Source organism: Rutidosis leptorrhynchoides, chromosome 5 (assembly GCF_046630445.1).
Source record: "Rutidosis leptorrhynchoides isolate AG116_Rl617_1_P2 chromosome 5, CSIRO_AGI_Rlap_v1, whole genome shotgun sequence".
Lineage (NCBI taxonomy): Eukaryota > Viridiplantae > Streptophyta > Magnoliopsida > Asterales > Asteraceae > Rutidosis > Rutidosis leptorrhynchoides.
In genome coordinates, this window is record NC_092337.1 from 254638106 (window position 1) to 254656060 (window position 17955).

Here is a 17955-nt window from a genome sequence, read left to right on the forward strand (position 1 = left end):
TTTACACATATAACTTTTGAAATTTAATATTTAAATGCACAAAGTGTAGGTGATTTAGGGTTTTAAGAAAATAATTTTCCAATTAATTATTATCATGTACATACATATAATAACAATAACTTTAAGCGGAAGCGTATTAGTTATATTGAATTAAATAAATCACCAAAAACGGATCCATATGATTTATACGGTTAAATAAATAAATATAACAAGAGAGTTTAAAGATTATACATTTCTTGTAGAACCGGATTGAAGGAAGAGAAACTAACAATCAAAGGTATGATTGCCGCTAGGGTAGTCCACACTACACTTCGAACAACGTCAAGCGGATGTGCTAGTCCCGTCAAGTAATAATAAATAATCAATAGGATTATTTATTGATCTAAACCGTAAAGACCAAAAATATTTATGTTTCTGTTTTGTTCGTCGAAAACAATATGAATACTTGTAGCCTTTTTGTTTGTCGAATAAGAAAAGGTATAGCAAAAACAATACGTGAGAATTTCTTATATTTGTTAAAAACCAAGTAAGACCAAGACCATATTTATATTTTTGGTCTAAGACGGTGGGTTATACGGAGTATGTATCGATTGATTTAAAGTCGGTTTAGAAAACGAATCCCACCTAAAATTTAGTCCGTATAAGTTTTTAGCATAAGAATATCTTGGTCCACAAGATATTATTTATTAATTAATTTAATCAAACAATTAATTAAATAATTAATTATATTTAATTACTTGAATAATACATATCACATATATATTATTAAATGACGTCTAGGTGTATATATGTGTGACCCCGAAGGCTCAAATGAATTCAGCCATATAGTTATGTGTTGTACCTTGCGCATTAATCTTACAGACTCCCACTTGTGCACGGCATAACACCAAGTAACTATACAAACAATGGTTAGCGTCTAGTAACACGCCATTGTCCCAAAATTCATGTGAGGGTAGTTTCTCAGAACTGCTCATAGTAAGTGTTAATGTCATTTATCCCTTTGTTTCAGATACTTTAGTTAAACTTGAGACATGGATCATCAGTCATTCTCATTTGTTTAACAATTTTGTTTTCTCGATCTTAAAAATGAATTAGATCACCAAACTAATTAAGTATCATCTCAATTACATTTGGGTGCGGCCATACGAATATCTTATTCATTCATCGAGGAGCTCAAAAGTATCTAACTCCAAACGGGTTGGAAGAACAAATCCTATCTTGCCTACACGTGTCTGTTACGAGCTTCACATTACACCCAATAATGGCTTTTATAACAGCCTTATTCAGGACAACGTTTAACCATATCAAAGTATAATGCTCCACACATCGAAACCGGCGTGCATCTCAAGTCGAAGGACATTATGACATAACCACTTGCGAGTTTCACTATTGACGCTGATCCGTATAGTGAAATCTCGAAGGTTGGGTCATTCCAATATTCATCCTATGAATACATGTGAGTTTGATAGTAATACATTACACCATATCAAACATTCACATTTGTCTTGGTTTGATGTTACTCCCGTATCATCAATCGACAATGGAAAATTTAGAATAAGTCATTATTCTCGGATTTAAACATGCAAATATAGAACACAGTAGTTATGAAAAAAAAAAAAAAAAGATCATATCACAATATATCAATTCATTACAAATAAAACTGCTTTCATGTTCCAATTATCCAAATACTAAAATTACATAAAACTATTAGCTGGTTTAAGCCCAATGTTCCTAGAATGCTCGACATGCTTGGTACACGACATTGGCTTTGTGAACGGGTCAGCTAGATTGTCTTCTGTTGGAACCCTTTGAATACGTACGTCACCTCTCTCTATAACTTCATGTATGTAGTGAAATTTTCGAAGGATGTGTTTGGCACCACGTAGAACTCCTGGTTCATTTGCTATTACTATAGCACCAGTATTGTCGCAATACATGTCCATGGGATTTTCAATGCTGGGAACAACGCCAAGCCCATATATGAATTTTCTGATCCAAACAGCTTCCTTAGCAGCTTCAGATGCAGCAATGTATTCTGATTCTGTTGTAGACATCGCTGTAGTGCTCTGCTTCGAGATTCTCCAGTCGACTGCACCTCCGTTCATAACGAAAACGTAGCCAGATTGTGATCGACTATCATCTCGATCAGTTTCGAAACTAGCATCAGTGTAACACTTTACGCTCAGTTCATCGAAACCTCCGTAAACTAAGAACATATCTTTAGTTTTTCTCAAATACTTCAATATATTCTTTACAGCAGTCCAGTGACTATCACCTGGATTCTGTTGGTATCGGCTCGTCATATTGAGAGCGAAAGAAATATCTGGTCCAGTGTACCTCATAGCATACATGATGGATCCAATAGCTGAAGCATATGGGACTCCAATCATTCGCTTCACCTCTTCGAGTGTAACATCCCGTTTTTCCCGTACGTATTGAAAGGTACATACTTAATGTGACGACCCGGGAATTTTCGATCAAATTTAAACTTAATCTTTATATGGTTTCGACATAATAAGCAAAGTCTGTAATATTGAGTCTCAAAATTTTGGAAACTATTTCATGAAAACATTTAACCTTGACCATGTCCAATGATTCACGAACCATTTCATTGTAAAAAGAAATGTATATATATATAAATAACAATACATGTAAATAAATTATATATATATATATATATATATATATATATATATATATATATATATATATATATATATATATATATATATATGAACTATTATGTGATTTAGAAAGAATACTTAAACTTTTTATTTAAAACTGTTTATCCAAATATAAAGAGTAGGTTGAATATACATAATTTGTCAACGATTAATAAAATAGTAAATGAGTAAGGTTATACTTTGAGTTTAATTGTTTTAATGTATATAATTAATACATTCATCTAAGTGATAAAAACTGGATATGTAAAACATAAATTATATTTAGTAATTTGAATGTGTATATGATGTATAAATATAAATATTATTATATGTATATCGATAAAATGTATAAATGTTAAATATATGTTATTATTAAATAATACATAATATGTAATATTAATATATAAAAATATAAATGCTACACTAATACTAATATTAATACTTTTACCATTATCATCAAATATTAATACTAATATATGTATTATTGATATTATTATAATATATAATATATAGATATAAAAAAAAAAAATTAAAACATGTAAGTTTGTTATATCTTGTTTATTATTAGTATTTTTATTATTATTAAGATATTATTACTACCATTTATCATATAGGATCATTATTATTAAAAGTTAATTTTTTTTATAAGTTATTATCATTATCATTAATATTATTATTAGTATTATTTTGATATTTTTATTTATTAATATAATTACTAACATCATTATTGATTATTAATATTAATTAAATATAATATAAATAAAATAAAAAGACATAATTTACGGATCATGTTAGCAGCCTTTTTTTTTTTTTTTCTTTTTCTCTCTGCATCTCTATTCTACTTGTGACAATACCTGTATCTATCATCAACCCTACCTTGAAGACTTTATCAATTAATTTTGGAGGTTATTATACAAGCTGCACCTCATAATCCTACTCAACTAAATATCATTCAGATTCTTTTTTTTAATTAGTTATTTTTTTTTTCTTTCTTATTTCTGTTCCTCATTCTGTTATATACCGTACCCCTTTAATCATAAAAATTATTCGAAATCAATTGAAAAAAATGGAATTACAGAAACATTCTAATTCATTGCTTGAAACTTTCTTCAAAATTACAAAAGCTAATTCGAAGAATCACTCAAGAATTTCGAAGTCAAACATTTGAAAGAAAAAGTCAAACCGAGTGTTCTTTGAAGAATTCGACTTTGTTTTAAATATTTTGGATCAATTGATGATACATATAGTTTTTAGGTATGAATTAAAAACTATTTCGTGTTATACATTTTTACTATAATTCAATAAAAATCAAAAATCATTTTTTTTATACTCGACGAGTACAGCAGCTGGGCTGCTTTCTTTTTTGTTTTTTTTTGTTTTAATAAATAGAAACGATTGAGATAGTTATTGATGGTGTCGAAGCAATTAATTGCTGTTTCAATGTTTGGTGATTTGAGTTGGAATCGATTATACTTGGGAATGAAGAAGGAGGTAAAGGAAGTACCGATTAAATACAGATGGGTTCAGTAAATAATCAAAAATAATAAGAGCAGCGGAATGGTTTAGGAAGTGTGTCGGGTTTCGAGAGGTCACGGGTTCGAGTCCCGTCAGTGACATTTTTTTTGTGACTTTCTTCAAAGGTTGTTATTCCTTATTATTATTATTTCAATTATTATTATTGTTATTATTATTAAGTATTAAGAATATTATTGTTATGGTTATTGTTAATACTAGTATTAGTAATTAAAATTGTTATCATGTAAATAAAGATTACTAATATAACTATTATTACTACTATTAATATTATCATTATTGTTATGATCATTATTATCATTAAAATATTAAAACTATTATTATTAGTATTAACATTGTTATTATTAACCTTATATTATTTAAGTAAAGTATCATTTTATTATTAGAACTATTATTATTATTATTAATTATTATTCTTGTTATTGTTATTTGTATTATTATCATTAGTTATAGTTATTATTATTATCACGTGTATTATAATTATTATTAATATTAATGTTAAAATAAGTATTAGTTATCATTATTATGATTAAGATATTATTATTATTATTATTATTATTATTATTATTATTATTATTATTATTATTATTATTATTATTATTAAGTCAATTATAGTTAGATATATTATAAAATGGTATGCACGCCGTCAACTTTTGATGTAATGAAAGATTGTCTTTTCAAAAACGAATGCAATGTTTGTAAAATGTATCATATAGAGGTCAAGTACCTCGCGATGTAATCAACTGTTGTGAATCGTTTATAATCGATATGGACTTCGTCCCGATGGATTAGGACGGGTCCTTTCCGTTGGTATCAGAGCGGTGGTCTTAGCGAACCGGGTCTGCATTAGTGTGTCTAACTGATAGTCGTTAGAATGCATTAGTGAGTCTGGACTTCGACCATGTCTGCATGTCAAAAGTTTTGCTTATCATTTAGTGTCGAAAAATTAATTGCTCATCATCCTTAAAGTCTAGACACGTCCTACTGCCACTATTGCATAGACAGTGTATAGATAAATTTATATCTTAGCATATCTGTTATTGTTACCTTTGCCTGACAGATTCCGTAGATTCCTCCATAATTTATGGGATTTTAGTATTAAATATGCATATGTAAAATTATATATTGCATGGTACTAATCTACATCCTATTTTTTTTTTTATCGAAAATCCTTCATCTGATCTTACTAGATGAATCCCTCAACCAGTTTGAGTCCTTTAGATTCCGATAGCTATTCCGACAGCTATTCCGACATAGAGTTTCACTCGAGTTTCGAAAGCAGAGTCACCGGAATGAATCAACTAATCAGCCATTATCAATTCATCTGATGGGTTCGTAGTCGACTTAATTAATGGAAACGCGCAGAAGGCAATCCCTTCCACCCACCGAATTCACCTCTTAACAAAGAACCTGAAGCGTTTACCGGCGAACCTGTTCGAGACACCATTTTCATTCTCATTTCCGGGGTAACTTGACAAGATTATATTCTATCCACAATTCTGAACCTTATTCATCCGCTCGTTCCGACCGATAATCATCCTGGAGTAATAAGTCAACAAACTTCGCGCTCGAATAATCAATTCGGAGAATATGGTGCAAAATGTACCAGCTTCAGCAACATCACCGGCACCAACAGTACAATCAATAACAGCACCAGTACCATCAACAATCCATGCTTCAATATCATCATCTGTACTTTGAGTATGATCTTCGTTCGACATGTCGAATATGTAATCTCTAAAGTTTTAAAGATTATTTATTCTAGTTCCAACCGAAAAGCAAATGAGTTTAATATTATATTAACTCATTAAATCTATGAATACATCTGAAGAAAATATATATGTATATATGTTTTCATAAAGATTGTAATTAAAAATTCTCTTGTACAAACTGTTAATGGTGAAAATATTTTAACGGGTAGGTAATACCCGAGGACTATTTAAATTTCACATTAATAAGTTACATTGTACGTTCTTCGAATCTATTTCAACAGTCATATACTATCCTACTTACATCCATCGATATACAAATCCGTTCACCACAGAATAACCATATTCATCCAATTACATATTTGGATTTTGACCTATCAGAATCCAACAAGTGGCATAATGAAGAAATAATGGACACAATAAAAATTGATTAGAAACAGATTAATTAACAATATGAAATTCTATTAAGAATCCACGCTAACAAAATCCTAGCTAACTGTTCCTAGCTAACTGTTAATTCCGTATTACCATTTAATTATCGCAATTTATTTATCTCAGTTTATTTATCGCAATTTACATTCTCACAATTTTATTTATCGTCATTTAATTTCTGTTATTTACTTTACGCACTTTATTTATCGTCATTTAATTTCTGTTATTTATTTTACTCACTTTAAATATCGGGACACGTATACAAGGTTTTGACATATCATATCGACGCATCTATATATATTATTTGGAATCACCATAGACACTCTATATGCAGTAATGATCGAGTTCTCTATACAGGGTTGAGGTTGATTCTCAAATAATATATATACTTTGAGTTGTGATCGAGTCTGAGACATATACGAGTCACGACACGTATTAATTAATTCGAATATTATATATTAAACTATATATGAATTTTTGGACTGTCAACTGTGAAATATCGACTGTAGACTAATAACATTGGACAATTAAAAATGAATTAAAATATTGATTATAACATATGAAACTAAACAATTCTTCAAGTTGCCACTTGATTTCGTCTTAAATATCATTTGTATCTTCACGATTACATTATGCGTTCAAACCTTTCATGATTTTTGAAAACACCTCAAACGAGAGGATGAACCAACCGCACTTCATCTACAGAAGGAAAGATTTATGCATATAGTATTGCACCTGAAAAACTCTCAGAAACTGAGTAAACGTTTAACGCGTAGCTGTGCTCATTCCTTTGGCATTACTAATGCCGAAAATAACTTTGCAATCCCTTTTCAAATTAGCAATTTTGTCACAGCTCCAACAAGTCAACTTCGACTTTTCGTTCGAAACAACCTTATTAACATCTTGATATATACGTTTGCTCTTTTATTGTTACCGGGGAACCTTTTATATTCCATCATATTACCAGCAGACGTACCAGCAACCTCGTTGCTCCTTGGTTTAAATCTCTCCGGCAAATCACTATATTTATCTATTGAAGTCTCATCATGTACTCATCCGCATCTTGTAACAAGAATTGCCATACCAATTACCGGGAATCATCAAATCTGTATTGTGAGTCTCGCAACATTTCCACAACAACAGTTATATGTATATATATATATATATACAACACTTACCTCTTAGAATTATGATCTTCCATTCTGAAAAGCACCTAGTCTGCGAATCAATACTCTAAATGTTGAAAAGGCTGAATGAAGCAGTAGAAACTGTAGGCAACCGTAAACGACCTTAGTCGTCGAATGCTTGATGATAAAAAATAATATGTTAGAAAAGCTCAGAAACATTGGAAATGGAAAACGGATAGAGTTAACCATGAAGGAGACCAAGGACAAATACAAGGACCATACCCTATATTCAAAGAATTCAGATAATTCTGGATCCGTTGAAATCTTTAGAGAATATCTTGCTCCGAAGTCATGTTAAAATCCTGCGGAAAATTTTTCTCCATCAACCATCGAACTTAGAAATTCCAAAATATCATCATCAATATCTTCGATATTTCTGAGGATATTTTTATAAATATTCTCGTCTAAAATTATATATCTCTTCGTGCTTCCTGTGTATTATTATATTGGAAACATTCAATAGAAAATTTAGTACCGAAAAGTAGATTATGCGAAACTATGAAGAAAGCCGTGGACAAATCACAAAGAATAAGTTTGACTTCAAAGAATCAAAATGATTCAATGTCTGCTAAAGTCTTTAGTGAATATTTTGCTCCTTACTCTAAACCCTTGCAGACAATAGTTTCTATCATCCTCTGATCTTAGATATTCCGAGTTGTTATCATATCTTTCATTATAAATATCCTCCATATTTCTGGAGATATTTTTATAACTATTCTTATCTGAAATCATTAATCTCTTCGTGCTATCAGTATTACATCATATAGAAACTGTTAGTTTCCATATTCTGTAAAATTTCGAGCTTAAAATATGAATGTTATTGAAGTAATGTTGGGAACTGATGCATGAGTTAGTATAATATAATGACACTTGATCAACGTGATTATATTACAGTAAGCCATGCTGAGTTTCTAATGGAATGTGATGATTCACAGATCATAACGTCATCATGTGCTATGTTACACGACTCTTACATTCTGTCTAATCTATAAATATATCAAGAACATATTTTTCTTGATAGTCCTATCTTTCCTCGAATTTTGGTAATTTGACAAGTCAAATTGTGCTATTACCGTTTATTTCTTAGGACCTTAACAATGTGCATTCTGAAACTTGTATCTGTAAATTCTGGACCATTACTCGTTTTACTAAAGATCGAGAGTAGATTAAAAAGACAAAGAGCTCCGAAACATAAAGGAAGATATAAAACTCGACAACAACACTGAAATTACAATAATTAAAAATTAAAACATCACTACAATTAAAAATTAAAAGATTACAATCAAACTACTCGTTGTCGTCAATTGTCATCTGCAAAGTAGCATTCACCAGTCATTTCACCATCCGTGAGGTACTCTGGAGACATCGGTATTTCTCTTGATGCTTCAACTGCTGCTTCAGCTGATTCATCGAGGTAACGATAACTCAACGTCTCTTCATCTTCAAGAACCGCATACAAAGAAATGCGTTTACCGCGATCTTCAATGGTATCTTTTATAAAGTACCATTGATCGTCGGTACATAGAAAACTTGCCCTACAATCCGCATCATAATCATCTTTATAAAAGAAAACAGACGTGAATTCACACGGAACTTTCTCCTTCAGAAAGGATAGTAAGTCTTGTAAACCAACATCACGAATGTCGATATCTTCAAACGAAATACTGTCGCCCTGCTTATATTCCTTCATTTGATTACGGAAATCACCTCCGTAATGAACATCGAATGAAACAATCATTGGGGGAAGTGTTAACATTTTGCAGTTTAGGAGTGTTTGATTTTGATTTTGAGAAAGGTGGAAATATAAAAGAAAAATATGTTTGTGTGTATAAAATGAAGTATATGGTTGGTGTTTATATAGTGTAAAAGTGACCGTTGGGATAACCGTTGGAATTTTTTTTATTTTACTAACGGCTAAGAATTTGGGCAAGTTTTTGGGCGAAGGTGGACGATGCCCGTTGGGACCTCTCTTACGATAGTTTCATTCGTACTCTTCGAATAATCGAATTTTTTTTATCCATATTACCCAATAATGATAAAACTCTATTTTATCAACTCAAATTCGTCATGAAAACATATTTATTGTTAACCATGACAACCACACTCAAATTTCGGGACGAAATTTCTTTAACGGGTAGGTACTGTGACGACCCGGGAATTTTCGATCAAATTTAAACTTAATCTTTATATGGTTTCGACATAATAAGCAAAGTCTGTAATATTGAGTCTCAAAATTTTGGAAACTATTTCATGAAAACATTTAACCTTGACCATGTCCAATGATTCACGAACCATTTCATTGTAAAAAGAAATGTATATATATAAATAGCAATACATGTAAATAAATTATATATATATATATATATATATATATATATATATATATATATATATATATATATATATATATATATATATATATATATATATATATATATATGAACTATTATGTGATTTAGAAAGAATACTTAAACTTTTTATTTAAAACTGTTTATCCAAATATAAAGAGTAGGTTGAATATACATAATTTGTCAACGATTAATAAAATAGTAAATGAGTAAGGTTATACTTTGAGTTTAATTGTTTTAATGTATATAATTAATACATTCATCTAAGTGATAAAAACTGGATATGTAAAACATAAATTATATTTAGTAATTTGAATGTGTATATGATGTATAAACATAAATATTATTATATGTATATCGATAAAATGTATAAATGTTAAATATATGTTATTATTAAATAATACATAATATGTAATATTAATATATAAAAATATAAATGCTACACTAATACTAATATTAATACTTTTACCATTATCATCAAATATTAATACTAATATATGTATTATTGATATTATTATAATATATAATATATAGATATAAAAAAAAATTAAAACATGTAAGTTTGTTATATCTTGTTTATTATTAGTATTTTTATTATTATTAAGATATTATTACTACCATTTATCATATAGGATCATTATTATTAAAAGTTAATTTTTTTTATAAGTTATTATCATTATCATTAATATTATTATTAGTATTATTTTGATATTTTTATTTTATTAATATAACTACTAACATAATTATTGATTATTAATATTAATTAAATATAATATAAATAAAATAAAAAGACATAAATTACGGATCATGTTAGCAGCCTTTTTTTTTCTTTTTTTTCTTTTTCTCTCTGCATCTCTATTCTACTTGTGACAATACCTGTATCTATCACCAACCCTACCTTGAAGACTTTATCAATTAATTTTGGAGGTTATTATACAAGCTGCACCTCATAATCCTACTCAACTAAATATCATTCAGATTCTTTTTTTTTAATTAGTTACTTTTTTTTCTTTCTTATTTCTGTTCCTCATTCTGTTATATACCGTACCCCTTTAATCATAAAAATTATTCGAAATCAATTGAAAAAAATGGAATTACAGAAACATTCTAATTCATTGCTTGAAACTTTCTTCAAAATTACAAAAGCTAATTCGAAGAATCACTCAAGAATTTCGAAGTCAAACATTTGAAAGAAAAAGTCAAACCGAGTGTTCTTTGAAGAATTCGACTTTGTTTTAAATATTTTGGATCAATTGATGATACATATAGTTTTTAGGTATGAATTAAAAACTATTTCGTGTTATACATTTTTACTATAATTCAATAAAAATCAAAAATCATTTTTTTATACTCGACGAGTACAGCAGCTGGGCTGCTTTCTTTTTTGTTTTTTTTTGTTTTAATAAATAGAAACGATTGAGATAGTTATTGATGGTGTCGAAGCAATTAATTGCTGTTTCAATGTTTGGTGATTTGAGTTGGAATCGATTATACTTGGGAATGAAGAAGGAGGTAAAGGAAGTACCGATTAAATACAGATGGGTTCAGTAAATAATCAAAAATAATAAGAGCAGCGGAATGGTTTAGGAAGTGTGTCGGGTTTCGAGAGGTCACGGGTTCGAGTCCCGTCAGTGACATTTTTTTTGTGACTTTCTTCAAAGGTTGTTATTCCTTATTATTATTATTTCAATTATTATTATTGTTATTATTATTAAGTATTAAGAATATTATTGTTATTATTATTGTTATGGTTATTGTTAATACTAGTATTAGTAATTAAAATTGTTATCATGTAAATAAAGATTACTAATATAACTATTATTACTACTATTAATATTATCATTATTGTTATGATCATTATTATCATTAAAATAGTAAAACTATTATTATTAGTATTAACATTGTTATTATTAACCTTATATTATTTAAGTAAAGTATCATTTTATTATTAGAACTATTATTATTATTATTAATTATTATTCTTTATATTGTTATTTGTATTATTATCATTAGTTATAGTTATTATTATTATCACGTGTATTATAATAATTTTTAATATTAATGTTAAAATAAGTATTAGTTATCATTATTATGATTAAGATATTATTATTATTATTATTATTATTATTATTATTATTATTATTATTATTATTATTATTATTATTATTATTATTATTATTATTATTATTATTATTATTATTAAGTCAATTATAGTTAGATATATTATAAAATGGTATGCACGCCGTCAACTTTTGATGTAATGAAAGATTGTCTTTTCAAAAACGAATGCAATGTTTGTAAAATGTATCATATAGAGGTCAAGTACCTCGCGATGTAATCAACTATTGTGAATCATTTATAATCGATATGGACTTCGTCCCGATGGATTAGGACGGGTCCTTTCACTTAATCATTTGTACGTTTATAACTCGTTAGCTTATGTGTAAATGTATGAATATACGTATAGATTTATATAAATGTATACTTGATAATGTGTGCATATGCAAGTCTATATGTGGGTTTAGTTAGCGTTAAGTCTTGTGAGACTATTGTTGAAGGCTAGGTGAAAATAGGAAGCGGGTTTGGAATGTACAAATTAAATTAAGTCGAAACTTGTTTATGATGGTCGAACTGTTCAGATGCAGTCTTATGCCGCGCCGCGACAAATGGGTCCGCGCCGCGGCATTGCAAGCAAACCAGGATCAGAAAGTGAGTTAAGGAGGGTTGATTTTCCCGTTGTATGTCGCGCCGCGACGAATTATGCCGCGTCGCGGCAGTCCTGCCGGACATAATCCGATTTTAGCTCAAATTAAATGACTTTAAGGGGCAAATTGGTAATTTGGCGTATAAATCTGATGGGAGCATTAAATCCCAACCACACACCCATTTCATTTAATTTCTTTTCCCTTTTCTTTCTATTTTCTCTCCCAAAATTCAACACCCATTTAGATTTAAAGTGAGATTTGAGAGTGAAGGATTGAGGGTTGATCTTTGGAGCAAGAATTAAAGTTGTTCCTCTTGTTTCTAGCTACGCGTTGATAGTCTCGGTAAGTTCCAACTCTATGTTTTAAGTTTTAATTGATTAATGGCTAGGGTTTTGGTTACTAGAGACTTGTATGACCCATTTGAGGGTAAAATGGGTGAATTTGGGTTATGATTTTGTAATGAAACCCTAATGGCCACAAACTAGGGTTTTGGTCTTATGATTTGAGGTTGTAAGTGTCAAATGGTATTGCTAGTCACTAATACACTTTTGGATTTATGAAAGTAAGTGTTAATGGGTAAGTTTGACTTGATTGAGAGGCTAAGTAATTTAAAATGGGTCAAAATGTACTAGTTGACCTAGTTTGGGTGAAATGGGTATGAATTACCCTAAGTTTGTGTTAATTGAAGTTAGTAGACTTTAATGCACTAGCTTTAGTGGTTAAAGTCGGGTCTTGGCCATTTAAGGGCGGTATTGGTGTGATGGAGTCATTTAATGCGAATTGGGTCATTAAATGCTCAAGTAAGTGTAATGTGGTTAATTCCACTAGTTGGTGTATTGAATGTGCACCTAATGATTTAGGTACATTGCATTAAAGCTCGGACGTGCATAATCATCATCCTTGTGACAAGGTGAGTGGAATAAGTATACATGAACGTATATGATGTGTTTACTTGTAGAAATGGATATGTGTTGTCCAAATTAGTGATATATGCGTTGTACGCTAACGGTTTTAAGAACGGATATATGTTGTCCAAGTTAGTGATATATGCGTTGTACGCTAACGGTTTTAAGAACGGATATATGTTGTCCAATTTAGTGATTATATGTGTTGTACACTAATGATTTATGAATGGATATGTGTTGTCCGATTTAGTGTTATATGCGTTGTACACTAACGATTTTATAAACGGATATGTGTTGTCCAAGGGTTAGTGATATATGTGTTGTGCACTAACGGTTGTTATGAACACCAATGGGAAATTAGAGTACCGTTTCTTTTATGATTGGTTAACCATGGTTGTATGAATTGTGCATTAGCATATTTAAATATGAACTATATGCTTTTGTTATTGCTAGCTCAATGTGAACTGCGGTCATTGGTATATGCATAATGTTTTGCATGGTTGTCGAATTGCTAGCTTGTGTACGGTGTTGTGTAAGTGTTTGCAAGTAGATATATTATATATGTGTATGTATAATTATTGCATTCACTAAGCATTAGCTTACCCCTCTCGTTGTTTATCTTTTTAGATGCAGGTGTGGACAAGGGCAAGGGGGTTATTGGGCACTAGGTGTCCTTGTTGATGTTATGATGAAGCTTTTGAAAGTTGACCTACGTTTTGGGTAGTTTAGTCCCAAACCATGCTCAAGGGGTCGTTTGGATTATAAACTATCATTTGTAGTTGGTCAAACTTGTATCACATTCGTTAATGGCCTTTGTGCCTTTTTGTAAACATTAAACTCGTTGTATGTTTTTAGTGAAGCGTGTGGAATGGTTTACATATTTAATTGGCGCGTAAATGTGTATCATTTTATTACAAAAAAAAAATTTATCGTACGGAGTACGGGTTGGGTTGTTTCATCGGGTGTAGAGGTTGCTTGAGTCTTACTCAAATCCACATTTGGTTGCATCGGAAGACTACCACGCTTGGAAGCTTCCATCTTAAATCGCTTTAAGATTTTGTCAACATATGCACTTTGACTTAAACCTATTAACCGCTTAGATCTATCTCTATAGATCTTGATTCCTAGGATATACGCTGCATCTCCCAGATCTTTCATAGAGAAACATTTTCCAAGCCAGGACTTAACGTCTTGTAGCGTTGGAATATGATTTCCCATGAGTAATATGTCATCAACATATAAGATCAGAAAGACTTTAACGCTCCTACTAGCTCTCATGTACACACTTGGTTGGTCAAGGTTTTGTGAGAAACCAAACTCTTTGATTTTCTCATCAAACATCTTGTTCCAACTCCTTGATGCTTGCTTTAATCCATAAATGGATTTCTGAAGCTTGCATACTTTATTAGGATACTTAGGATTCACAAACCCTTCAGGTTGCACCATATATACGTCCTCGCTAAGGTGACCATTTAGGAATGCGGTTTTGACATCCATTTGCCAAATCTCATAGTCATAGTACGCTGCTATAGCTATGAGTATCCTAATAGCTTTAATGTCCGCCACTGGAGAAAAGGTCTCTTCATAATCAACCCCGTAGGTTTGAGAATAACCTTTTGCTACCAAGCGGGCCTTAAAGGTGTGTACATTTCCATCCATGTCGGTCTTCTTCTTGAAGATCCATTTACACCCAACAGGCTTGATGTTTGGTGGGAGATCAATCAAGCGCCAAACTTGATTATCTTTCATGGACTGCATCTCTTCATTCATAGCATCTTGCCATTTATCAGATTCAGGATCTGACAATGCAGCTTTGTAATTAGCGGGTTCGCCCAGATCCCCTAATTCCAAGTCCTCCATCTTAACCATAAGGTTTAACCTTTCAGGTGGACGAGAGGTTCTATTAGATCTACGAATGAAACATGCTTCGTCCTGTGCCTCGACACTTTCATGTTGAGGCTTAGTACGAATTTTGCTAGTGCCTACAGAAGGTAATGTATCATGTTCTTGAATTTCTTCAAGATCTACAGTGCTCCCACTTGCTTCCTGTAAGAGGAGACTCTTCTCCAAAAACTCAGCATATCTAGCAGTGAAAACCTTGTTTTCTGCTGGATAGTAGAAGTTGTATCCCATCGTTTCCTTTAGGTATCCTACAAAGATACACTTGACAGTTCTGGACTCAAGTTTGTTTGGCGTATCACGCTTCACGTGAGCCTCACAACCCCAGACTTTCAAGTAAGACAGATTTGGGACTTTTCCATGCCATATTTCATATGGTGTCTTGTTTACCTTCTTGGTTGGAACCATGTTGAGAATGCGTGTAGCAGACTCTAGAGCATATCCCCAAAAGGATGCTGGTAGAGTTGTTAGATTCATCATTGATCGAACTATGTCAAGCAAAGTTCGATTTCTCCTTTCTGACACCCCATTATGCTGAGATGTGTAAGGAGGAGTAAACTGTGAGACAATCCCACGATCTCTCAGATGATCTAAAAACTCTTTACTCATATATCCACCTCCACGGTTGGACCGTAGAACCTTAATGGTCTTTTCGAGTTGATTTTCTACTTCATTTTGAAACGCTTTGAACGTTTCAAATACTTCATGTTTATGTTTAATCAAGCAAACATAACCATATCTACTGAAATCATCAGTAAAAGTAACGAAGTAGGTAGCTCCATCTCTAGACATTGTTCCAAATGGGCCACATACATCAGTATGAATGAGTCCAAGTAGATCACTCGCCCTTTTAACCTGGTGGGTAAAGGGTTTCTTTGTCATTTTTCCAGATAAACAAGATTCACATATGTCAAACGACTCATTGTCGGTTGACTCAAGAAGCCCATCGTGTTGCAGCTTTGTTATGCGTTTCTTGTTTATATGACCAAGACGACAATGCCATAGATATGTGGAATTCAAATCATGCTTGAATTTCTTAGAGCTACAGTTAAATATAGAACTTTCGTTTGGAACAAGATTATGCATGTCAATTTCAAAAATACCATCTCTAGGAATAGCATTAAAATAAAAAAAAATTATCCTTAGAAACCGAAATACCATAATCTGTGAATACATGATTAAAACCATTATCTTTCAAACGAGAAACTGAAATAACACCTCTAGTAATAGAAGGTGCATAATGACAATTATCTAAAATAAGAATAAGTCCACTTGGGAGGATAAGCTCATAGCTTCCTATAGCTTCGACAGCTGCACGATCGCCATTGCCAACGTACAGATCCAAAGCCCCCTTATTCAGCTTCCGAAATTTCCTAAGTCCCTGCATATCATTACAAATATGAGTACCACAACCAGTGTCATACACCCAAGTTTTATTAGGAAAATTATAGAGTTCTATAACGAAGATACCTGAAGTGCTGGTCGAACCAGCCTTTCCCTTCTTCAACTCTTCCAAGTAAAGCACACAGTTTCGTCTCCAATGACCAATCTGGCCGCAATGGTGACAAGCCATATCCTTTGCGGGATGCTCTTTCTTTGCTGGTGGTGGAATTTTCTTCTTAGGTGTGTAAGCTTGCTTACTCTTTCCTTTTGCCTTTCCACTTCCAGCTTGCGACTTTCTTTTCTGGATTTTACCTTCCTTTATGGTTAAGACTGCAGGAGTCTTCTTTGGTAGCCCCTTTTTAGCTTGCTTAAGCATTGCATGTAGCTCGGGAATGGTCTTTTCCATGCTATGCATATTGTAATTCATTACAAAACCATCATAGTCCTTGGATAGTGAAGTAAGTATCAAGTGCACTCCAAGAACTGGTGGCATAGCATAACCTAGGCGCTCCAATTAATCCAGACAGCCTTTCATCTTCAAGACATATTGGCTAACTGGATGCCCCAACTCATGTTTGCAAGCGTGAAACGCTTTCACAGTTTCAAACAATTCCTGTTCTGCCTGTTGTTGGAACATCGTCTTGAATTCCTCGATCATGTCATATGCATTGTATTCCATTAAGTTCCTTTGGAGCTCAGAGGTCATGCTAGCAAGCATAAGACATGCCACTTTAAGTTGTTCGTTATACTTCTTAGTATAAGCATTACGAATAGTAGCATTAGCAGTTTCAGGTGGGGCTTCAGGTAAAGGATTTTCCAGATGGTGCAACTTCCTTTCAGACTTTAAGACAATCTGAAGGTTTCGATACCAGTCAATGAAGTTGTTACCATTCAATAATTCCTTCTCAAGGATTGACCTTATGGTCATGTTGTTTACGAATTAAATTGCGTTTGATGTCATCTACAAAATAAACAAGGTTCTTTTAGTATCTTTAATAATTATCCTTTTATAAATTAACTACCATGTTTTTTTAAAAAAAAACTTATAAAACTATTAATTTTCGTAAAAGGCTAAGATCTACATTGTGCTTCCACCATCACATCAGTTGATCTGCTAGCAATGGTGGATTCAATCGGTAGGCGACGGGCACCAATTGCGTTAGAAGTGCAAATCTTATATCTTTATGGGAC

General features: G+C 31.6%; 2 protein-coding genes across 2 annotated transcripts; both read right to left on the reverse strand.

Moving 5' to 3' along the window:
* Window positions 1-1694: 1694 nt before the first annotated feature.
* On the reverse strand, window positions 1695-2390 carry LOC139849348 (secreted RxLR effector protein 161-like). The gene has a single exon (XM_071839008.1). It carries the CDS (start codon window positions 2388-2390, stop codon window positions 1695-1697), a length of 696 nt encoding a protein of 231 aa, XP_071695109.1.
* Window positions 2391-17278: 14888 nt separating this feature from the next.
* LOC139849349 (uncharacterized) lies at window positions 17279-17692 on the reverse strand. The gene has a single exon (XM_071839009.1). It carries the CDS (start codon window positions 17690-17692, stop codon window positions 17279-17281), a length of 414 nt encoding a protein of 137 aa, XP_071695110.1.
* Window positions 17693-17955: the final 263 nt, after the last annotated feature.

Coding starts and splice junctions, on each gene's coding strand:
- LOC139849349 (XM_071839009.1), bottom strand. CDS start 17,692: ATGACCATAAGGTCAATCCTTGAGAAGGAATTATTGAATGGTAACAAC.
- LOC139849348 (XM_071839008.1), bottom strand. CDS start 2,390: ATGATTGGAGTCCCATATGCTTCAGCTATTGGATCCATCATGTATGCT.